The sequence below is a fragment of the Balaenoptera borealis genome (assembly GCF_965194805.1).
Source record: "Balaenoptera borealis genome assembly, chromosome: 3".
Taxonomy (NCBI): Eukaryota; Metazoa; Chordata; class Mammalia; order Artiodactyla; family Balaenopteridae; genus Balaenoptera; species Balaenoptera borealis.
The window spans coordinates 124,827,419-124,852,548 of record NC_138866.1 but is presented as its reverse complement, the minus strand read 5'-3'; the positions used below and the strand labels follow the sequence as shown (position 1 = coordinate 124,852,548).

Genomic DNA, 25,130 nt, shown 5'->3' with positions numbered 1-25,130 from the left:
AATCAGTACTTTTGAAGCCCCCTGTGTGTCCCTTTCAGGTCTCATTCTTCTCTGTTTCCCTCTACCCCCGAGAGGAGACCACTGCCTTGAGCTCATCATTCCTGTAAGCTACGGGTTTTCCACTCTGGTTTTCTGCCCCTCTACTCCAGGTGGTCCTGGTAGGTCTGTCAATCAGATAATCCCACTCCTTTCACAAAGGTGAGCACATCACTCAGTCTGGCCAGATTACCATGTCTGTCTCCAGGGATGGGTTTGAGAATGAACGTGTGGGCTGAGCCAAGCCAGACTTGATGTGTGGATGTGAGGAAAGAATACTGAGGATCTTGCATTAGGACCAGCTCCTCCCAGTCAGCAGCCCAAGCCATGTGGAAGGTTATGCAAGAGAAACTAAGGCCACAGGGGAAAAGGAACCAAAAGATGAGAATAGTTCAGTTTGGCCAAAGGGAGCTCCATCGCTGAGCTTTGCTTAGGATGCTGTCACTTAGAATAGAATCCTCTGATGGAAGTGCTGTAGGGCAGTGCTACTTAAAAGTGTGGTCTGTGGAGCGTCACCTGGGTGTTTGCTAGAAATGCAAATTCTAGCGTCCCATCCCAGGCCTCCTGAATAAAAATCTTGGCATAGAGCCCAGCAGTCTGTTTTACCAAGCTCTGCATGTGTTTCTAATTCATGCTGAAGTTTGAGAAGTGCTTTGCTGCATATTGGAATCATCTGAAAAGCTTTTAAATTTCTTTGTACCCAGGCTATACCCCATACCAATTAAAGCAACCTCTGCAGTGGACCCTGGCATTACCATTGCTCGAAATCTCCCCGGGTGATCTAATGGACAGCCAGGGATGAGAACCAGTGCATTGAGCCGTAGCAGTGTTGTCAATCAGATACGGGGTCCCAGCCTAATCCCTCATTAAGTGCTCTTAAGGAATAGCAGTGTCTTGGAGTTTTCTGCACGTGGTGATGTTCGAGCTATTTCCAAGCCCCTTTGACATAGTGCTTTTTGAATCTTCTAAACTTCTCTTTATACAGTTGATTCTTGTTCGTGGTAGCCATGTTCTGTAAAGTCAGCATGAACGCTGAATTAGCAAATCCTGAGCCATTGCTCCTAGTGAAATGACAGGTTAGGTTCCTTTGAGCCTCTGGTTACAACACTTTCATCAACAGATCAATACATAACCTTGTTTTATGTGTGTTTCTGTATAGAGACATTTAATGTACGTTGGTACTTCATTAATATTGAACTCATGGCCAACAGCACTTTAACTCATACCTAAATGAAGCTTATCTAATGCATATATTTTCTATGTAAGGCACATCACAGCCGCCTTGTGTTTAGGAACACTAGCGAGCACTATACTGAAGGGACATTTTCAAAAGTGAAATCACCAACAAAAAGCACAAAAATTCAAAAAGCATAGCACAAAAATGACCAAAAGAACACTTGTTTACAGTATGAGCTGAAGCAAGAAGGCAGAGTGGGCCCTTGTTTGACTTCAGCTGGGAAAATGGACATCAGGCAACAGATATGTCCATGGCTCTGTGCGTGTCCACAGTGACCAGGAGAGCACTGTGAGTATTGGTTTTGGGGTTAAAGGCAAACTTGCAAATGCAGAATCTGTACATAATGAGAGTTGACTGTATGTCGTAAAATGACCTTTCAGTCTCGCTATGCACGGAAGTAGAGGTAGATGGAGAAGTGAACTGATAAATCCTGTTGGCTTTATCTCCAGAATGTATCTGGAATCCAACCATTTACCACTGCAGGTACACTGATTCATGCCACCATTCTCTCTCACTTGGACTATTGCTACAGCCTCCATCTGCTTCCTTCCCTTCAGCCAATTCTCAACACAGCAGCCTTTCGAAATGTAAGATTGTGCTACTGGTTTGGTCGAAACTCTCCAATGGCTTCCCTTCTTGCTCAGTAAAAGCCAGATTCTTTACACTGGTTTACAAGGTGCCCCATACTCTGGCCCCTCTGCTACCTTCCCTTCCACCTTGTGCTCCCTTCCTCACTCTCTGTTCATCAGATGAGCCCCCTTGTTTCTTGAAATACCAAGCCCTCTTCCATCCCAGGGTCTTTGCACTTGCCATTCCCTCTGACTTGGGAATACTCTTCCCCTGGGAACATCAGTATGGCCCACTCATCTCGTGCAGGTCTCTCTTTCAATGTCACCTTATTTGGCTACTTCCTACAGAAGAGCAGTCTATTCCCCACACACTCACGTTCTCCTTCTCCCTGCTGAGTTTCCTCCATAGCACTCAACACCACCTGGCCTGTTTACTGTCCGTCTACCCCACTGGAATATAAGCTTCCAGAGCAAGGACTTTGTTTCATTCAACAGCTATGTTCCAGTACCTAGAACAGAAACTGGTACCTATTAGGCAACAAATAAATATTGATGAAGGAATGAATAGTGGCTCTTGATATGGTGGAGTGAAATCCTAAAATACACCTCTTTTCCATCCAGGTCAGTAGAACTGGTGGATTTTCCATATTCTGATCACCCTTTCAACACGTGCTTAAAGTTGTGACAACTTCAAAGACTGTAGTGGGTAAGACAGCTTAGCATATTTTACCACCACATTAGAAGCAAGTCTTCAGAACTTCACCCAAAAGATGGGCAAATTTTGACATATTCACCCTTTTGTTGAAATAATTTCATACTGTGGGGGAAAAGTAGAAGGTGGGGTTGCAGCAGGGGCTTTTCTATAACTGGGTTTTTTCCTGCTCTCGGGCTGACTGCTAGCCTAGATTCTCACCCAGCTTCTTTTTCCTCTGTTCTGTGGTGTATTTTTAGCCCTAGATTGCAGACCCCTCTGGTTCCTGATGACGCATCCCAAATGTAAGCTTAGCAATCCTCATCTGAACAGGGGCACTCCTCCACCTACAGCAGGCATTTCATCCTCTCACCTGGGCAAAACTTGTGGGTTCTCACAGGGGCACTACGGGTACAAGAGCACCTTAACAGAAAAAAATAGGAAACCAAAAGGCTAAAAGTTTCAAATATTGAGTCAAACTTTAAAATCAAAATCTTGAGTTGATTTCATTTTGGTGAGTTACGAATCACGTTTTTAAAAATAAATCGTGGGAAAAAATCATGTTCCTGCATATAATTTTATTGCTGGTGTTTTTCTTAATCAGAAAATAAGACTATGGAATTTCTACAGTCCAGCACTTTGAAAGTTCCATGAAAGTATTTGTTTTAGCAGTGAAAAAATATTCTACATTCTGGAAAAAAATCAGAAAGTGGATTCATTTCTTTATTTCTTTATATTTACCATGTTCCTGGTAATTTTAGGTGATGTGGATTCATGGATGAGTAAGACATGTCCTCAATTCTTTTTTTTTTAATTGAAGTACGGTTGATTTATAATGATTCAGGTGTACAGCAAAGTGATTCAGTTACATATATACATATATTCTATTTCAGATTCTTTTCCATTATAGGTTATTACAAGGCATTGAATATAATTCCCTGTGCTATACACTAGGTCCTTGACGTTTATCAGTTTTATATATAGTAGTGTGTATATGTTAATCTCAAATACCAAATTTATCCCTCCCCTCATCCTCAGTTCTTAATGTGTAGTCTTGCAGGAAAGGCAGGGCTGTCATCAACTACTTAACAATGTGGAGGATGTGCTAGACTCCAGGTGGCTGTACACTGAGGTTAGGGAGTAAAGGCAGAAGGAACTGCTTGTGTAAAGGCCTGGCAGTAGGAAAGCTTCACATTTTTATGGAAAATCTGTCGCTGAGCAGAGCTGGAGCATAGCTCGTTAGGGGAAGAAGAGGAACAAGAGATGAGGTTGGACACGTATGCTAAGGAGAGAAGACAGCTTCACAGATCTTGGAGTTTGTGCTCGATACAATGCAGAGGCTGCTGAGATTCTTAAGTAAATGAGAGAAACAATTAACACTCTAACTCTTGGAGTCCAGAAGATGGATTAAGTAGGAAGAGACATAAGGCAGGGAAACCAGATAGGAGGCTACCGAAATAGTCAGGCAAGGAAGGATGAGGGTCTAAGAACAGAGAGGAGGGAGGCTCCCACACAGTGAGGGATGAGAGAGAGGGAGTAGAGGATGACTAGGGTCTCTAACTCAGATAAGTAGTTACAATCTAATTTAAAAAGACATTAAGTGAATATGATGAACTACTCTTAAAATTTCCTAACGTCTTTTTTCTTATTGCTGTTTTGGCTTAAAACCAATATCCCTGGGAGGGAAGAATTCTGCAAACAATATTGCACATTACACAGTGAGTAAAACCATGTCAAATGCTTTATTTTTCTTTTTCTTCCAGATAGTGTTCATTTGTATTCTTTTGTGCACTGTCCATCTCCTTTGCTCAGTTTTCTATCAGAGCATTTAACTTCTAAAAAATTCATTTTTGATGCAGGTATACTGAAGACTTTTTGTGTTTATGCAGGCAAAACTATCATTTATAGTTCTTGTTGTTAGTATCATGCATATAAAGATATTCCCCATGCCAAAGTCTATAACATACTTCTAGTAAATTTGTGGTTTTATCACTTCTGTCATGCACAATTTTATTTATTTATTGTTTGAATTTAATTTATTTTATTTTTGGCCACATTGGGTCTTCGTTGCTGCACGCGGGCTTTCTCTAGTTGTGGTGAGCGGGGGCTACTCTTCGTTGCGGTGTGCAGTCTTCTCATTGTGGTGACTTTTCTTGTTGTGGAGCATGGGCTCTAGGCACTTGGGCTTCAGTAGTTGTGGCGTGTGGGCTCAGTAGTTGTGGCACACAGGCTCTAGAGTGCAGGCTCGGTAGTTGTGGTGCATGGGCTTAGTTGCTCCGTGGCATGTGGGAACTTCCCAGACCAGGGCTCGAACCCGTGTCCCCTGCATTGGCCGGCAGATTCTTAACCACTGCACCACCAGGGAAGCCCCTATCATGCGCACTTTTAAATATACAATTGGTATCTATTTTTAAAAGACACTATTTAAGTTAATCATGCAACTTTAATTCCATTGTTCAGGCTAATTGGGAATTGTCCATTCTTTTTTTTTTTGGCTAGATATTGTTTTAATGAGAATTATAAAAGACCAAAACCATTTTTTTGCAAACTGCCCTTTTTTTAAACAAATGATTTGCTTTTAATTACAAATACTGTGTAAGACGATGCCTTCTTTTGCAAAACCAATAAATACAAGAATAAATTTTAAACAGATGTGATTTGTCCAAGATATTTGGGGGGAGAAAGAAAGCCTGATTTTTTTTCCAGTATTAAAAAAAAATGAGTCTTCCCTAAACTTTCAAAGAAAAAGTTTGAAGGTATGACTCAACTGGAGAAGAAAAAGAGAGAAAGACCATCTCATAGCTGCTTTAAATAACTTCTGATAATTCTTCCGATGTTACCTTTCCTTTCCAGAACTCATATCTTCACAAAATAGTTGAATTTAAAATATTTCTAATGAACTGATTAATGGAGGAAAAAGAAAATGAATAAATTCAGAATGACATGAAATAAGATAGTTATTTGCCTTTCTTGGTTTATTTACTTATTAATTTTTTGGTAACAGCTTTATTGAGATATAATTCATAGACCATACAATTCACTCATTTAAAGGGTACACGTCAATGACTTTTAGTATAGTCACAGAGTCGTACAACTATCACCACAATCTTAGAACATTTTCATCATCTGGGAAAGAAATCTTGTACCAATTTGCCATCACCCCCAGGTCCCTCCTCAGCCCTACACAACCACTAATCTACTTTCTGTCTATACAGAGTTGCCTATTCTGGGAATTTCATATAAATGGAATCATATACTATGTGGTCCTCTGTGACTGGCCTCTTTCACTTAGTGTAATGTTTTCAAGGTTCATCCACGTTGTAGTGTGTATTGGTATTTCATTTCTTTGTTTACTAAATGAGAGAAATAATAGCATGAATTCATCTCCTTTTATTACTGAATAATATTCCATTGTGTGATTATACCACATTTTATCTATTCATCAGTTTGGGAACATTAGGGTTGTTTCTGTTTTTTGGTTATTATGAGTATTGCTGCTTTGAATACTCATGTATATGTTTCTGTGTGGACATGTGTTTTAATTTCTCCTTCTCTATATACCTAGTAGTGGAATTGATGGGTCATATCTTGGTTAATTTTTAATCCATCTTTATACTATACATTCATATTAACAATTCAGATTTTAAAAGGAGTACTTTCCCCTATTTTCTCCTGTAAGAGCCCAATAAAAATGGGAACTGGATTGACCCCTTGAGTAAATGTACATATATGAATTCATTTGTTATCCTTGAAGTGGGTCTCACAGTTGGAGAGGATTTTGGCCTCCTTTCATCCTGGCAGGAAGAATGTCTTCTCTAAGTTCCTTTATGCCTAACACTAGGAAAGGCCACGTCTTTGATTCTGTACCCAACAGCCTTATATAATAAGAGTCTCTGAAAAAGTCAGACCGAATTACTTTGAGAGAATACAGAACGAGAGAATCCGGGGTAAATTGTCTTCTGAGTCCTAAACAATCTAACAACTTGCTTTTCCCGATCACAAAAGCAGTACATGCTCACTTTGGAAAATACACAAACAATTAAATAATAATTGCCCTTACTATCTTGCCCAGAGTTAGCCACTGTTAACTTATTTCACTGGCCCAGTTTAGCTGCAGAATAAGTGTACTGGTAGACTCTGGCAAATTACAGAAAAGCTATTTTATTTATTTATTTATTTTAGGTTTAATGTGAGGTTTATTTATTTATTTTTAAATTAATTTTTATTGGGGTATAGTTGCTTTACAATGTTGTGTTAGTTTATACAGTAAAGCAAAGTGAATCAGCTATATGTATACATATATCCCCCCTTTTTTGGATTTCCTTCTCAGTTTGGTCACCACAGAGCACTGAGTAGAGTTCCCTGAGGTATACAGTAGGTAGAAAAACTATTTTAAAATTGTCTTAAAGGAGAATTTAAAATACGTTTTTTCCTTTTCATTGCTCTTCTAAAGCATTTTGCAGCCTTAGAACACCCTGTTTCTCAATACAACAGAATAGAAGCTATCATTTGTTGAGTACACAAATGTGTCAGTTACTGTATATTTATCGGTGCTAATTCTCACCATAACCTTGTAAAACATTTAGTATAATTGTAGCACTGAGGGCCTACAATGTGCCCAGTGATTTAGAGGCAAACTTTCTATTTATGTAGCTGAGAAAACCAAAGCTCAGAAGAGGTGAGTCACTTGTGCCAAGTCACACAGCTCCAGTGCCACCACTGCAGTGCAAGCCATTGCTGTCATCCCTGGCCTGGGCTTCTATGGGAGCCTCCCACACTTGTCCCTCTCCAGCCCTTTTCCCCTTAACTTCTAGAGTGTTTTCAACTTGTTGAAAACTAAAGAATACTTGAAGTCACCTGTAAGGAAAAGGATATATTTGATCCTTGGTTACATCAGATCTTCTCAGTCACTGGTGAAGCAGAGTTGAAATTGCTTGTTGTGCTTTTTTTTTTTTTAAACAAAGCAGTTTTTTGTGGGTTTTTTCAATTTTATTTATTTATTTATTTATTTTTGGCTGTGTTGGGTCTTCGTTTCTGTGCGAGGACTTTCTCTAGTTGGGGCGGGCGGGGGCCACTCTTCATCGCGGTGTGCGGGCCTCTCACTATCGCGGCCTCCCTTGTTGCGGAGCACAGGCTCCAGACGCGCAGGCTCAGTAGTTGTGCCTCACGGGCCTAGTTGCTCCGCGGCATGTGGGATCTTCCCAGACCAGGGATCGAACCTGTGTCCCCTGCATTGGCAGGCAGATTCTCAACCACCGCGCCACCAGGGAAGCCCGCTTGTGCTTTTGATGCCCATTTGATCTCTCCAACACTCTGTGAGATAGTAGATTGGGAAATACAGAAAGTTCTTGACATATTGGGGAGTGCAGTCTTTGGTCTTTGATGTCAGATAAACACCAGTGTGAATCCTTGCTCTGTCACCTCCTAGCTATTCATTCAACAATTATTTGAGAATCAGCTATTTGTCAAGTTCTCAGGATGATACAGTGAACAAGATAGGTAATGTCTCTGCTTTCACGGAACTTACTGTCTAGGGGAGGAAAGCAGAAAATAAATAAGATTATTAATCAGGCGTGTTATAGAAGAGCAAGGAGAGATTGTGTCTCGTGTGAGACAGCTGTGGAACTGGAAATTACCAAATGATTTCCAATTTGAGAGACTTGGATCAGGTGGCTGAGAATTAGGTTAAAGAAAATCGATTCTCTGGAACAATCAGTGCCATACATTAACTTTCAGAGGGAGTTTTTTGTATTGCTAAAAGGTTGCTCATCTGGTCTTGCTTCTTATGCATATAGAAAACTTGACATCAATTAGTAATCACTAGCTAGATGAGAAAGTGAACCTTGCTAAATAAATTAGAGGAGCAGATAATTAGAGCCAAGTCGCAAACATAGTAGAGAAACAGCTCCATTTTGGTTTTAATTTATCCTCACATCCCTAAACGCATTACATGGCAGCTTACAAATTACAAATGGAAGAGAAATATATTTAATTTTGAATTTTTTGAGTGCTTTTGAGGATCATAATTTCTTAATATCCCTTGATTGAGGTGGGAATAGTCTAGAGACAATTAAATTGGCAATCAATGAATTAAATTCTAAGAGGACAATTCTCCTGGTGCATAGCTACAAATTTCTGGAGCATTTGTGGTCTATACCTGCAGCATAATTTGTCCTTTGGATTTATTTTTGGTATATGTGGCAGTGTCTATAAATGCCTCTCATTTCTAGAATAGAAAGAGAGTGAGATATAGGCTGTATATTTGATAAGAATATTTAAATTCTACCTTTTGCACAGAGTCAAACATTTGCAATTGTGTTTTGTGGTCATTAAGTAAGGGCATAAGTTTCTTTTTAAAACTTATAATAGTATGTCACCTATGAAGAACATTTCATTTAATGCAATCAATATTTACATATTTCTAATAAATTGTGTTGATCTAATACACAAATATTGAGCTTTTGCATAGTAATTGCAAATCTGCTGAAGGAATTTATCTACAGAAATCCATATTTGTGGTTTTTTTACTGTAGAAATTATATTTTAGCAGCTTTATGGAGCTGTCATTGATGTATACAAATTTGATGTTTAATATACATATACATTGTGAAATGATCACCACAATCAAGCTAATTAACATATCCATTACCTCTACATAGTTACCATTTTGTGTGTGTGTGTGGAGAAGATTTAAGATCTATCCTTTTGCAAGTTACAAGTACACAATAGAGTATTGTTCATATTTGTCTTTAAAAAAATTCTTCCATGATATGATTCATCACTTCCAGATATAAAAGTTTTCAACATTTAGAGGGCATGGGATATTACAGTGTACTTTCTTAAGGTGGAAAACAGTATCTTCATTTATAACAAGAGCTGGTATTTGTTCAGGACACATTATAATTTATTTTGTTTTGTAATGAACTGCCATTTCTTTGTTCTCTTGTGTTTTTCTATTGGTAATTGGGTCTGTGACATTGTGGTGTATATATATACGCATATATGCTATTATTAAATTCTATTGAGACAGCTCAGTTTTATACATGGTTTATACTTTTTGTGATATTTGATTTTATGTGCTATTTAGCTATTATAATCTAATAAAAATGTGGCCAATTAATTTTCTTTTAAAGCTCTCTGCATTAAAATATGTCTGCTCTTTTACATTTTGATCACAGCCATTGAAATAGCCCCTGAAAGGGGCCTTTTATTTTTATATCATTTCTTTTGAAGAATTGGATTTTAATATCCTATCAATACTTGCTTTTTTTCCTTTAATCTGTGAAAATGCATTTAACTTCAACAGTAAAATTGACAGCATCCATTTTTATCTTTAATTACCTTTTCAGTTTGGCTCTCCAAGGCTCACAGCAGAATTTATCACCAAGCCATAATGGAAATGCTGAATGGAAGATTCAGAGAATCTGCCTAGCTCTGAATTTAGCTCAGTTGACCCCGTTATAAAAAAGAAAAGTCAACAACAACATTGATATAAAAGACAACTCATTAGGTCATACCACTTGCAAACGACAATGTTTATTTTTGATTCCTCTTATTTATTTGGCCCCCTAATTCCCTTCTCATGTGCTCTTTTTTAACTCCAAAGCACCAACTCCCCTTTACTTAAGGGTTTCGTAAGTGCAAAAGCACATCAGAGAATAACTGCCACACAAATAATAATAGCTGCCAGCTATTGAACACTTGGGCCCTGCAGCTGACTGCTTGCTTTACCAGCTTTATGTCCTGCAAGGCAGCTTTTAAGGCTCTGGTTTAAGGATTAGGGATGGGGTCTACAGAGAGAGATTCAGTTTAGTTTGAAGTCAGGCCACCTGGGTTTGAATCCCTGCTCACCATTTTCTACCTCGCTAGCTCAGAGATCTTGGGCAAACTACTTAACATTCATTTATTCATCCAACAAACATTTTGAGCATCAACTGTGTGCTCCATATACTGGGCACCCACCGGTGTATAACACACACAGCTGTTGCCCATCTGGAGCTAATTTTCTATAGGGAAAATCAGGCACACTAAAATTATGTCATTAAAAATTGTGACAAATGTGGTGAGGGGAGGAGACAGGGCACAGTGATACAGAGTAATAGGCAGAGGGAGTGGAAGACCCAGCTTAGGTTGGTTTGTCTCTCAAGAGGTGACAAATAAGTTCAGTCCTGAAGGAGGAGTAGGAATTAGGCAAAGCAGGGGAGGAGGAGGGCTGGGGAGAGAATAGGGCAGGCAGAGGGAGCAGTTCATGTCAAGGCAGGACCATGCTGGCTGGTTCCAGAGACTGAAAGGGACCAGTGACCCAGGAACACGGGGTGTGTGTGTGGGGTGGGGAGGCATGTCAATGCAGGCAGCAGGGGCCACTCTAACGGGTGGCAAGGACTTGGGATTTTGTTTCTGTTTTAAGACGATCACTCAGGCTTCACTCAGAATGTGCTGGAGAGTGCACGTAGAGTCTAAGCTAGAGATAAGCAGGGACTTGACTATAGTAGTAGGAGAGGAGGATTAAGATATGGATTCCAGATAGATTCAAGGTAAACAGCACTTAAGGTTGAATTAGACTTGGTGGGTGAAGCAGAGGGTAGAACCAATGATGACCTCCAGGTTTTTCACTTGAATAATTAGTTGGATGGTGGTACCATGGATTGAGATGGGGAGACTAAGAGGACAAAATGTTTTGGGACATAATTAACTGACATGTCCAAGTGACGATGATGTCACATACACAGAGACACAGAGTTGAGATTAGCACCTGAGTGTGAATCTGGTCATTGCCAGTATGTGGAAGATATTTAAAGCCAGGGAAATGGATAAGATCACAGAAGTGGGGAGAGTAGGGTGGAGGCAGGGGCAGAGTGTACAGAGAAAGAGATAGGTCCCAGATTTCAGCCTGTGGAATTCCCAACATGCGGAGTCTGGGTGAAAGAAGAGGAACCTGCCAAGAGCAGTGAGAAGGAGAGGTCAAAACAAAACAAGGGTAATAAAAGTAGCACACTTTTAATACTGCTGGAGTTTAAATGTGCTAGTATATTAAAAAGTGCTTAGATCATTATATTCTCCCACTACCTAGCAAGGTTAATATGATAATTGTTATAGTCCACTTTCTATGGCAAGGCACTGACTGGCTAATGGGTATTATAAATATGAATAAGACATAGACTCTAAGCCTAGGACCTCATTATCTAGTAGAGGACATAATATGTATAGAGAAATGGACCAAAAGATGGAACGTGGTAAGTGCTGTGAGAGAAATAAAAGTGTTCTGGAAGTTCAGAGAAGGGAGAGGCTGTGTCTGGTGGGGGAACCAGGCTAGGCTTCAAGGGGCAAGCGGCATTTGAAATGGGTCTTGAAGAAAGGGTGGGTTTGGATATTCAGGGAAAGGGAGGAGTAGAATGGGTGAAGGCAGGGAAGTTTAACAAAAATTCCATAATCTTCAGAGGAAATGTGGTGTCTGGGATATGGTGCACTGTAGACTGTATGACAGTCCCTTTGGTCAAATCTCAGAAAGTTGGTAGACAGGTGCTACTTTAGGGAACCTTTGTAGGTGGTGGCCACAGCAACAGCACCAGTTTCCATTGTCATTTGATCAGCCAGCGTTTCCTAGCAGTGTGAAAACGCCTGTTACCAGAGTCAGGTGCTGCCACCATATCCAGCAACGGAGAGTAATTGGTGTATCATTCTAGAAAAAACCATCCAAGATGCATACATTATATTCTATAATTATTTGCTTGGATTTTAAAGTGCCCAACAAATTACACACTTTGCCTTTCACTTAAGAACAGTAACAACAAGTATTATTTTTTTCACAGATTATGTAAATAACTGTTGTTCTCGTGGTTATTTTTTTAAATAATTTTACCCCTTTAATCATTTTTTAAAAATTATTTATTTATTTGTTTATTTTTGGCTACATTGGGTCTTCGTTGCTGTGCGCGGGCTTTCTCTGGTTGCGGTGAGCAGGGGCTACTACTCTTCGTTGCAGTGGGTGGGCTTCTTATTGCAGTGGCTTCTCCTGTTGCGGAGCACGGGCTCTAGGCATGCGGGCTCAGTTGTTGTGGCACACGGACTTAGTTGCTCCATGGCATGTGGGATCTTCCTGGACCACGGCTCGAACCCATGTCCCCTGCATTGGCAGGCGGATTCCTAACCACTGCACCACCAGGGAAGTCCGTTCTCATGGTTATTGATATAACACTCTGGGGAGACCTAGGAGTTCCAATTATGCTTGCCATGGCTCAGCTAACAGCCATTTAATTCTATTTTTTCCACTGACAGGTGCTGTGACCTTCAACAGTTATTCAACCAGTCAGTTTCAAATCCCCTAGCTGTAGAAGCAGAATAACACTTTACTTTCTCCAAATACTGTTAGGGTGAATTGCATAAGTGTCTACATGCCCCATAAATTCTTCAGAGCAAAATAGAAATAAGGGACAATAAGTACTGTCTTTCCTTCCTATGTAGAAGTGTAATTAGTGACAACCTGGTTATCATTTTCTGTGGCCCCTTTCTTTCCCTAAGTCCAGCTTCAGCAGACTAGTTTCAATGGATATTGTTTCCATTTTCCTGGTGGTACTTAGTTGGGGAAAAAAAGTCTTAACTAATTTTCACCCTTTGGATTCTTTGCAACCAGGTTTAGTTTTTAAACAGATTCAGAGTCTGGAGCTTGGAGTGATATTTCTGCTCACAAGGAGTCTTAGAGGTGTCAAATCCGTAAAGCTTTCTGTGAAGAATCAGAGAAACGCACTGCCACTGACGTTCAAAGATGATTTGCCTGAATCTCTTCAGCCAAATGAAGCTTTCTAATCAATTATGAATAGAAGGGATGAAATGTATGATCTAGTGAGATTTGAGATGGAATTCATTATCAATCACCATCGGAGTTGCTAGTGTCTGTGGCAGATGGAGTCACTAATATTTACTAACGTTAACTGATGGCAGCATGGATGGCGTTGTCCACATTTGAGACACCTGCAAATCATTTCTGTGGATGGCTTGAATGAGTGTCAGAGCTGGACCTTCAAAGTCCTCTAGCTTATCCTCCTCCTTTTAAGGATGAAGAAACAGGCCCAGAGAGGGAGGATGACTTGCCCAGTGTCGCCTCGCTGGTCTCCTGTTGGGGATCACTTGGCTCTCATAACAGCCTTTTGAGGCAGGCAAGCTGCGACTGGTATTTACCTCGCAAGGAAGAATTTAGTGGGCAGCAGGGTTGAGTGGAGAGAGCTTCAGCGGGGAGCCTAGGAGTAAGTCCCCTTCCACTATGTTTCAGCCTCCTGCCTGTTTCCTTTGCATCTCTCATCACAACTCAATAACTTTATTTATGTTTACTGGTTTTCTGTCTGCTGAGAGCGGTCTGTCTGTCTGGTTCCCCTCTTGGTGCTGGGCACGGAGCAGACATTAATTAATGGTAGTTATCATAGGTATGCAGCGGCTTGCCCAAGGTCACTCTGTGGTTAGACTAAGGACCCGCCTGTGATGCCATCCTCTGGCCTTGCCCTTCCTGGGACTCTGAGCTCCAACATCTCACCCGCCAGGTGTCGGGCCTGGAGGCGGGGCCAGAGTGGTGAGGAGGGGCCAGGTGTGAAAAAGGCGGAGCTAGAATGGATAGTGTGGGGCCCAAACCCAGGCCTGGGGAATGACGGTGCGGAACGGAGGCGGGGCTATGAGTAGGCGGGGCGGGGCCAGAGAGGACGAGGCGGGGCTGGGCGGAACAAGAGGTGAGCGGGGGCGGGGTTTGGGCGGGGTTAGGCTTCCCGAGCCTTTTCTCGCGCCCAGAGCCAGCGCAAATCCGGCGGGCAGTGGAGGCTACCTCGGCCCCAGCTGAGGAGCCAGTCAGCCCTCCGCAGCCGCTGCTAGCCCTTGGCTCCAACCCACACTCCCCGCTCGGTCCCTCGAGTCCGCGTTCCTCACGCGGCCGTCGCGAGGCGGCTCCCTGCGTTCCCGCGCGGGTCCCGGGCGATGGCTGCGCGGGGGTCGGAGTGCACGGTCCTCTGCCTCGGGCCCCGCCCGCTCCACTTCCTCCTCGTTTTTCAGCTGGTCGCCGGGCGCTGGGGTCCGGAGGGCGCGGGAGGCGGCGTGCCCGGAGGTGAGCCTGGGCGGCGGAGGGCGGTCCGTGGGTTCGCCCTCGGAGCGGGCGGCGGGGCTCAGGGCCGCCGGGGTGCGCCGGGCGGGGACCGCGGGGATGCCGCGGCAGCTCCACGCCGGTGCCCGGAGAGCCGCGAGGCTGCGGCCCGCACCGAAAATCTTGTTACGGAGGGCGGTTATATTTTTCTTCTGGGGGCTTGGCGTGACGTTTCAGTTTAAATGCTCAGATGTGTTTATTTAAATGCAGAGAAAAGGCCTCTTTGAATTTTGTTCCGTGACCCGCATCACTGGAGACTGCTGGGTGACTTAGTGTGTACGTCGATACAACTTTTTCAATAAAAGATGCCGTCGTTATCCAGAAGGGCTTTCCTTTCTTGGTTTCAGCTGGGCTTCCCACGTAGTTAACTTTATTCACAGGCAACTATGAAGGCTCCTTGGACTTAATACTAGGGATTAGGATTTGATCTTCAACACCTTGGCCCCGTCCTCCTCCCCAACTCGCCCCTTAGCATTTGAAATCTTCCCTTTTGCCCGAAGATGAAACATGTTAGCTGTAGAAGGCTGGGCAGCGGGCTAACCATATGCATCCTAAATTCCTCCTTAGCATCTTGGAATAGAGCTTTTTCCCAGCCTTCTCTATTTCAAAATGTTTTGGACAGGAATAGAAACAACAAAAGAAAATGCTTAGTACTTTTTTAAATTCAAAGCTTCAGAAAGTTTGAGTCTGCCCTCTCAACACCTTGAAGAAAAATACTGCTACTTACGGAGCACCTATGGTGTGATCTAAACATAGAAAAAGTAAGACTCCTTTAAGCAAGAGGTAAAAGCTGAAGTTCACTACACCAGTATTTCAATTTTTATGAGTGAGGAAACTTTATGTGGGTATAAGCAGAACCTTTTCTTGTCTTTCCTTCCTTAAGGTTTTTAAACTCTGATTCCTGATTCTAGGAAGTGATAATCTTGAAGGCTAGAATTATTTATTGCAGGGTGTATTGCTTAACGAAGACTGTAGAGAAAGAACGTGGAGGATGATTTAAACAAATAAATCCTGTGCAGAGAGATTCATAGTTTAACAGAAAGAAAGGAATGTGATTTTGGAGCCAGGCAAACCTGGGTTCAAATTATGACTCTGGTGTATCTTGACTTGGACAAGCTTGTCTCAGCAGTCCTCCTTCTTTGAAAAATGGGGATAATACTGCTTACCTCTGAGTCATTTTCAGGATTAAATAATACGTGTGAAATGCCAGGCACTCTGCCTGACACTCTAGAAAACAGTAGTCTCTACTCCTTTTGGTGAAAGTGGAACTTTTTTCATCTGTTTTAATAGAAAACATTGTAGCCAAGATTAAATGGTGTAAATAGCTATCTGTTCATGCTTGGTGTACAGTGTTATATCCGAACAATCAGAACTGATTAATTCCTTCCTGCCCCCACTCTTCTTAGTGAATACCTCTCTTACAATAACCATCTTGTTGGATTACATTTATTTTTTTTTTTCTCTTGGTCCCACATGAGCTCCTTAAGAACTGTGATCTTATCCTGTGTATCTTTGTATCTCTAAAACCTAGCTTACTGCAGCAGTCCAGTAAATGTTTGTGGATGAATGAATGGAACAGTAAGATCTCTCTGGATATCAGTTTCCTCATCTGTAAGAGGAGGGATCATGAAAAGCTTCCCTCTCAGACTCTAAAATTCCAAGATTCTGATGCTCTTAGTAAGTGATCATTTGAAGAACAAAGTGATGTTGAAAGAATGATGGAATTGCACACTTGCTCCTAATTGTTAATATGCTTTTGTGTAAAACTGCTGAAGTACTGTCTGGAACTGGGAGACCTGCCATTAATTTGCTGTGTTTCCTTGGGCATATTGCTTGACCTTGCTGAACCTTTATTTTTCCATTTTTAAAATTAGAAGGTGGTAGTAGATGGATTTCAGGTCCTTCCAACTATAATTAATTTTATATTTACATTTTATTGTTTTCATATTCATCTCAGGATCTTAATAACTCTTCCTTATGGTTTTCTGTGAGCCAATCTCTAGGAAAAGAAAATGTCTAGTCTGCCAGCAGCCATACTTATTTGGCTGGTGGAAGGTTACAGAGCTGTGAAAGATACTTAGGAGGCAATTTTGTCTGTATTAAAGTATAGATAATTAACCTAGTATATTAAGATAATACGAGCCTTTTAAACTGACCTGACCATGATTAGGAGAGTGATTTATGGAAATTAGATGGTCATTAGTCAGTTATATTTCTTAGCTGTGTAGTTGTGTGACATTTTCAATGGTTGAAACTTTATTATTAGTATATGTAGTGGCTGAGTTCTGTTTCATTCAAAGGAAAATAAAATAATTATTTCATAGAAAATGAGAGCTATGAAAGATTCTTTTTCTTCTCACCTTTAGTCATTTTCATTAACGTCTTAAGAAGCTAATAGAAATACACATATAGCAACTGTCCTCTCTACTTTTGTTATGATTATATCCAAAAGAGTATCTGGATGCCTTATATAAACTTTTCATGCAGTTTAATTTGAAATTAAAAATTATTTTTGTTTCCTTGCAAATACTAAGTATGCTCTATGAGCTAGACTAAGCACCTGGAAGATAGGGTTTTATTTGTGTATCTCCTGATACGTTTCAGACAAGTTTGTAAATGTAGCCTATGGATGGAACTTCAAAAAGGTTTTCAGTCATTTCTCAGAATAGGGTTTTTTTTAACCTATAATCTACAAATTAGATCTAGTAAGTAATTTTTATAATTAGGATATGAGTTTTTAGTACAGTAATTTAAGTACAAAACATTTTTCTTCTAATAGCATTATTTTTCTCCCCTAAGAATTGCAATTAAATTCTTTCAGATGTAGTTTTAAGTTTAATATTAAATAAGCATGTCTTGACAATGAGAGTTGGTAAATACTGGAATAGTTTTGGAAAAAAGTTTACAATTTGTTTCTTTAGAAAACTGCTCTCCAGAACAGCATAGGTATCGTTTTATAATGACAATATAAAATTAGTCTGCTCTGTGACTAAAATTTTAATTTAAATGTTCTGTTTCCATTTTGGGGAAGGATGATATTATTTCTCCTGTGTTTAATTCAGTGACCTCATGTTCTTTTCTTCTAAAGAAGAATTATAAAATATAGCCTTTTACCAATAAAAATAGGAATTAAATATGAATATTTGAATTCTGACAAAAAAGGACAATATGAACTTTTGATATTATATTTCTTTTTATTTTACGATCAACAGTGTATATATGGAGTTGGGCAAAACTGCTTTTCCTCTCAGTCAGTACTTCTCAACCTCTGACATTTGGGGCTGGATATTTCTTTGTTATGGGAGATTGTCCTTTGCCTTGTAGGTTGTTTGGCAGGAAGCTTGGCCTCTATCCATGAGATGCCAGTAGCAGCCACCAAAAAATACCTCCAGATATTGTCAAATGGGCCTTTGGGGACAAAATTGTCTCCCTCTTCCCCCACCCTTGAGAATCACTGCTCTAAGTCTTGTAGACCAGGGCTCCTCAAACTTTAATGTGCACAGGAATCCTCTGGGGATGTTGTTATAATGCAGGCACTGGTTCAGAGGTGGGACCTGAGGCTCTGCATTTCTCACAAGGCCCCAAGTGGTATGGATGCTGCTGGCCAGAGTACCACACTTTGAGTAGCAAGGTTGTAGACAGCTTCCCATTCATATGAATTGGATGGATTTTTAAGAGGATCCAGTGATAGTAACTATGGAAACAGAGAATTCACAATGAACTATAGCCCAAGCAGGATAAGGCCAATAGAAACTAAGCACTATCCCACCACCCTAACAAATAGAGCTGTCTTCCCATTTCCATGTTTCCTTCCAGTCCCCACTATTCATTCATATTTGGACAATCCTAAGGAGGAAATTTGCAAGAGTCTTTTTTTTTTTTTTTAAGTTTATTTGTTTCATCGTATTTATTTTTGGCTGTGTTAGGTCTTCGTTGCTGTGCGTGGGCTTTCTCTAGTTGCTGCCAGCGGGGGCTACTGTTCGTTGCGGTGCGCAGGCTTCTCAGTGTGGTGGCTTCTCTTGTTGTGGAGCACGGGCTCTAGGCGCACGGGCTTCAGTAGTTGTGGCGCACGGGCTTCAGTAGTTGTGGCGCACGGGCTTCGTTGCTCCGCGGCATGTGGGATCTTCCTGGACCAGGGCTTGAACCCGTGTCCCCTGCGTTGGCAGGCGGATTCTTAACCACTGTGCCACCAGGGAAGCCCTGCAAGAGTCTTAATCAAGGTCACACAGGCTATAGTGAACTGAGGCAACTTCATGTTCCATCGGGTGTTTTAGTTCATGACACTGTAAATATACTAGCTCATAATACATATTTATTGCCTGTTGAGAGGTGTCAAATTACGATAGTAAACTCTGCATTTATTCAATCTGATGATGCTTAAACTTTTAAAGTGTGCAAGTTGTCTCTTCTTGAAAACTATTGACTGGACCTAAATTTAACACTGCCTAAGGTCATTTTCTTACTGCAAGTGTTCTGAGAGCGCAAGATGTTAAATTAGGTTTACTAAAGCATATCAGTTACAGAGACACTTTATCCGATAATTCTGTGATAAAAATCAATAGAAAATATAATGAAAATCCTAGAGTGAAAAAAAAATCCCTCTGCATTTCATCTGTAACACTTACAATAATGACTTGTAAGCATACCTATTTGCAACATTGAAAATGTTGGATATAGTATGCATTTCTTCTCATTTACAAAATGGTTGGTTATATTCACTTTTTTTATCTTGCTATTGCTTAAAATAGCCCTCCTAGCACTGCTGCAGAGAGGATCTTTAAAAAAGGTATACAAGACACTTTTTGTTAACTTAAAAAACATACAAGCAGACTTGTAGGGAAAGATTACTCCAGGACTGCCTTAATTATGAATTGAGTATATATAATATATATCACTGTTACAAACCTTTTAGGTACATTATCTTATTTCTTCCTATGGTGACCTGTAAAGGAGAAAGGGAAGGCTATTGGCAGTAACCAGCAAAATTTAAAACATGTATACCTTGACTCAGCAGTTCTACTCCTGAGAGTCGGTGTCATAGAAGTCCTTGTACAAGGATGTTAACTACAGCACTTTTCCGTTGTAGCATGGTTAGAAATAACCAAAAACTAAAGACTGTATAAATGCCTACCAGTGATGAAAGCTTACATAAATTATGATACACCCATAACCCAGACCGCTTTGCGGCTTATGAAGAAAGAGTGAGATGGATGGATGTACGTTGACCTAGAGAATTGAATGACAAAAGCAAGTCGCAGAAGTTAAAAAGAAAACATTTGTTCTTCCTCTGTGTGTGTGTGTGTATTTTAAGATGTGTACACAACAGACTTAACAGTGGTTAGCCTTGGAGGAAGGGAGATAAGGAGGAGGAGAGGGAGATTTCCTACTCTTAATGAATGTGCTTTTGGTTGGAATCTTGATAATGATCATACATTACTTTTGTAATTAAAGTATTATTTTTTTAAAGATTTTTAAAAATGTGGACCATTTTAAAAGTCTTTACTGAATTTGTTACAACACTGCTTCTGTTTTTTATGTTTTGGCTTTTTGGCCACGAGGCAAGTGGGATCTTAGCTCCCCGACCAGGGATTGAACCCGCACTCCCTGCATTGGAAGGCGAAGTCTTAACCACTGGACGGCCAGGGAAGTCCCTAAAGTATTATTCTGAGAACAGAAACAAATCTGGGTCCTAGTTCTACATCTGCTGCTTACTAGCTACTGTTAGACCAGTGACTCTCAACCAGGGGCAGTTTTGTGCATCCCTCCCTCCCCCCCACCAGGTGGTATTTGGCAATGTTTGGCCATGTTTTGGGTTGTCACATTGAAGAGGTGGTATATGCAGTGGATGGAAGCCAGGGATGCTGCCAAACATCCTGTAGTGCATGGGGCAGCCCCCTGTAACAAAGAACTATCTAGCCCAAACTGTCAATAGTGTCGAGTTGAGAAATTCATTGTTAGACTTCAGGGCTGCAGCCATGTTCACATATGCAGGGGGTGCCCTTCGCATTGTGGGGTGTTCTCTGCATAGCCATACAGTTTATAATTATGATATGATGAAAGTAAATAAATATGCAAACTTGTCCCCAGGAAGGCAGGCACCAGAGTTTTCTGCTTTACCTCTAGCACCTAACAGAGGCTGGCATGGGAAGCAGGCACTCAACAATTGTTCAATGAATGAATGAGCTAAACTAGGTATTACATGTTAGGCTCTAATATACTCAGGTTGTAGCAGATGCTAAAGATTTAAGAAGAATTTATGGAAGAAACTTAAAATTATAGCAGGTGTTGTCTGTTAATTTATCTTTATCTAAAGATTGGCAAAGGACTACTATTATTCATATTTAGCTGCAGAACACCTTGGCTGACTTTTTTCAATACTTTTTGATAAGAAAATCATGATTCTTCATGGAAGAATACCAACAGAGGACACTATTGTGTCTTATCTTCCTAGAATTGGTTTTTAAAATCCTTATATATTTAGCTACCTCCGAATTTAGTGGAACAAACTTTAAAAAGAGTTTTAAACTACCTTAGACACTACCTGACATAGTGAGATAATGTACTTTTTCATTTTTTCCGCATAACAGTGAGGCAGCAAAGCAGAAGTTATCCTTTTTATTAATGTTTTATAGTGGAAAAACTCAAACATACACAAAAATCCTCAAGTATAACAAACTCAAGAGTTCTTGCCTTACATGTTTAACAGTTTTCAACATTTTGCCAACAGATACCCTTATTTCTGTAAATTGGAAAATGGGGGACTTCCCTGGTGGCGCAGTGGTTAAAACTTTGCGCTCCAAATACAAGGTGCCCAGGTTCGATCCCTGGTTGGGGAACTAGATCCCACATGCATGCCACAACTAACAGTTTGCATGCCACAACTAAGGAGCCCACTGGCCGCAACTAAGACCCAGTGCAACCAAATAAATAAATAAGTAAATTTTAAAGAAAAAGAAAAGAAAATGGGGACATATGGAATTTAACACCTATTTAGTGGTGCCGAGTGTTCAAATCATGGTTTTCAGCTTTGCGGTTCTGTGCCCTTTCTTAATCACCATACTAAAATTAAGGATCGAGGTTACATTTCTTTGAAAATATATGTGGTTTCAGTAAGTGACTTAAAAGTGAAATTTATTCAATAAGTCATTCTTTTAATTCCTCAAATTTGAGACAATACCAGAGTAATGATACTTGGAGTTACAAATGGATTTGTAAAACCCAAATTTAAATTTCTCAGAGAGTTAATGACAGTATATATATTTGCACCTTTTACATATTCAATTTAGTTTTTCTCTTGTATTTTTAGCTACTTCGGAAGAATTGCCCATTAATTATTTTTGTTGTTGTTCTTGTCCTATTTTCAATGTGCTTCACAGCTTGGTTCTCTTTGTTTTTCTGAGATATGTGATTTATGTGCTATTAGTAGGTTGGTATTCTAATTATTATTATTAGCTATAAAGGATATAGACTTGAGAGCTTTTCACTGAACTGTCATTGCACTGTGTTGAGAGTGCCCGATGCCACAGACATGTTCTTCCTTCTCTTTTTTTGCAAGGTCCTGTTGTCTAGAGTAATCTGTAGGGAGATGATCTTTCTTGGGCTATCGTGGAAGTTTTAGATGGAAATCAGTAGCTCTGCAGGCAGTGATTGCTTTTGTGGTAGTATTTTTGTGTGTTTGCCTTTTGAGGTCTATCAGTTATCATTACTTTAGCAATCATTTATGGACTAATAAGAATGACCCTGTGGTGGCATTTATAGGAACAATTTTATTTAATCCTCACAATAACCTTATTAGGTAGGTATTGTTTTAGACCAGTTTACCGATGAAAAGACCAATATGCCAAGAAGTTAGGTAACTTGCCTTCAGGTCAGACAGTAAGTATTAGAGGCTAGATAGAACCCAACCTGTGGACTTAAAATCCTGAGTTCTTAGCCAGTATGTTATATTACCTCTCTTCATATTCAAATCTGAGTAAGACAAGGTCTCTAATTTCAAGAAGCTGTCTAGTGATTCGTAATCCTTAACAGCAAAATGTGACTCGTAATCCTTAACAACAAAATTGTGTATCTCTTGTAACAGTTGCTTTCACAACCAATGATGAAATTCTGAATTATTAGAGATAAATGGGAATCATCAGATGGTACTGACTCCTTTACCCATTCATATATTCATTCAACAAATGGAGCATCTACTATGTGCCAGTATGTTGTTAGGTGATAGGGTTATGATGGTGAATAAAACACAGTACCTGCTGCCATTAGTTTCCACCACAGTGGGGAAGACAGACTTTAATCAAATACATCCAAGATTGTATAATTACACCCCAGATAAGGAACATGGTTCTCTGCAGAGGAACCTAATGGAGACTTTGGGGGCAGGACAGAGTCCTGAAGAAGTTGAGATCTGAAGGAGGAGTAGGAGTTAGCTAGGTGAAGGGGGGAATAGTGTGGTGTGTTTGAGAAGCTGAACTGGCCGTGTAGCTGGAGAGAGCAAAGGGGAGAGGCTACAGGGGACAGATCGGGCAACGTTTGGCCTTAAGGATTTTGGTCTATCTTAATGGAATGCTACAGAAGGATTTTAAGCCAGGGCGTAATATCAGATTTGTGTTTTGAAAAGATCACTTGTGTATCAGTGCAGAGAACCAATTGGAGGGGGCTAAGAAACTGTGTGGACACCCCTTAGGGTAGTAGGCTTGTCCTCGTCCTGATGAGAGATGCAGATAGCATGTGCTAGGATGGTGGCCATGAGGCTGTTAAGAAATGGATGGATTTGAGAAATATTTAGGAGGTAAAATCAATAGTTTCCTTGTGGATTGGCAATGCAGGTGGTATGAAAGATGACTCCTAGGTTTTTAAGTTGTGGAACTAGGCAGATGCTGGGATCACTCACTGTGATGGGGAATACCATCAGGGGCCCACTTTGGGGAAGGTCATGAATTTGGTTTTGCGCATGTTGATTTCATGTAGATTAGAGAACTGTGACATGGAGGTTAACAGGTAACTAGTGGTGCTGAGTATTCAAATTAAAGCTTTCAGCTTTGTGGTTCTATGTCCCTTCCTCTTCACCATACTAAAATTAATGAGCGAGATTACATTTTTTTGAAACTATGTGTGGTTTCACTAAATGACTTGAAATTTTTTGGGGAAATGGGTATTCAGGTGTGGACCGAGAGGAGAGGTCTGTATAGGAGATACAGATTCCATGAAAGCAATCTCTCTTTTTCCTTAAGCTTATTTTAGTTGTTGTACCCTTCGAAATGACCTTTTGGGATTCTCTGTTGTAAATAAATGGAGAACTAGAGTAGAATTTCTAGAATCTACATTGTTGAGTGCAATTTTATAAGCCTCCTGAAAAATTACTAAAAGTAATTGTTGGGTACCCTAAAAAAATTCCCTGCCAAAGTAAGGATTAGGTGTGCTTAAGCCAGTAGTTTCTGAAAGACTCTGTTTGACTGGTGTTTCTGAAAGTGTGTCCTGAAAACGCAAAGCATCCCTGAGGTCTGTCAGGTGGTCAGCACTGGAATAATATTTTTTGCATACATTTTACATACTTGAAATGTAAGATTAATTGTGCTTTTTTAAAGATGTGTGTGCCATTGTGTTCTTTTTTTTTTTTTTAATTAATTTATTTATTTATTTATTTATTTTTGGCTGTGTTGGGTCTTCGTTTCTGTGCAAGGGCTTTCTCCAGTTGCGGCGAGCAGGGGCCACTCTTCATCGCGGTGCGCGGGCCTCTTACTGTCGCGGCCTCTCCCGTTGCGGAGCACAAGCTCCAGACGCGCAGGCTCAGTAGTTGTGGCTCACGGGCCCAGTTGCTCCGTGGCATGTGGGATCCTCCCAGACCAGGGCTCGAACCCGTGTCCCCTGCATTGGCAGGCAGATTCTTAACCACTGCGCCACCAGGGAAGCCCGCCATTGTGTTCTTAATGTTTGCATTTTTAAAGAATGTATATGTAATGAATTGTCCTTGCTAACATGTTAACGTTGTGGAGTTTTGCCAGGCTTCATGTAATTTAAGGGTAGTTATTGACATTAGCTATTGCATTATATTCCATTTTTTAAATGGATCAGTGGCTCGAAAATAGTGATAATGAATAGTAATGTACGATTCAGAATTCTGCTGTAATGTAGTGTGTATACAGAGTATAAATCTATACGTGTTGGGACAGATGTATCTGCAGATATGGTGATTTCACATGTACTCCCCCCAAAGGAAAGCAAAACAATGATTAGCTGGCAATCAGATTTCACCCTATCAGTAATCCACTCCCCAGTACCCAGGGGTTATTTTATTGTGAAACTTTGTCAAATAATGGCAGCCCGGAAAGCATTTGTGACATTTTCAAAGGATAGCAGCCCCTCTGGTGAACCAGTTATTTTCTTGAATAAATATAAAATAACTTTGCAGTACAAAATTGATGAATTTTGTTGCTGAAGAGAAGAGACCAAGATCCCAGAGACGACATTCGGAGTAGAATG

General features: G+C 40.4%; 1 protein-coding gene across 12 annotated transcripts in view; it reads left to right on the top strand.

The window, feature by feature from the left end:
• Positions 1-14,283: 14,283 nt before the first annotated feature.
• CHRNA5 (cholinergic receptor nicotinic alpha 5 subunit) overlaps positions 14,284-25,130 on the top strand; it is a 63,846-nt gene continuing 52,999 nt past the window's right edge. For 8 of the 12 annotated variants that reach the window (XR_014243140.1, XR_014243141.1, XM_082387007.1 and 5 more), the window contains exon 1: positions 14,284-14,615. Coding sequence is in view for 7 of the 12 variants with exons in the window: in XM_082387007.1 (XP_082243133.1) it covers positions 14,489-14,615 (127 nt within the window). In the remaining 5 variants the exon portion in view is untranslated. Of the gene's footprint in view, positions 14,616-14,739; positions 16,329-25,130 lie in introns of those variants that run through there. The other 4 variants (XM_082387015.1, XM_082387014.1, XM_082387013.1 and 1 more) reach the window with 4 other exon arrangements.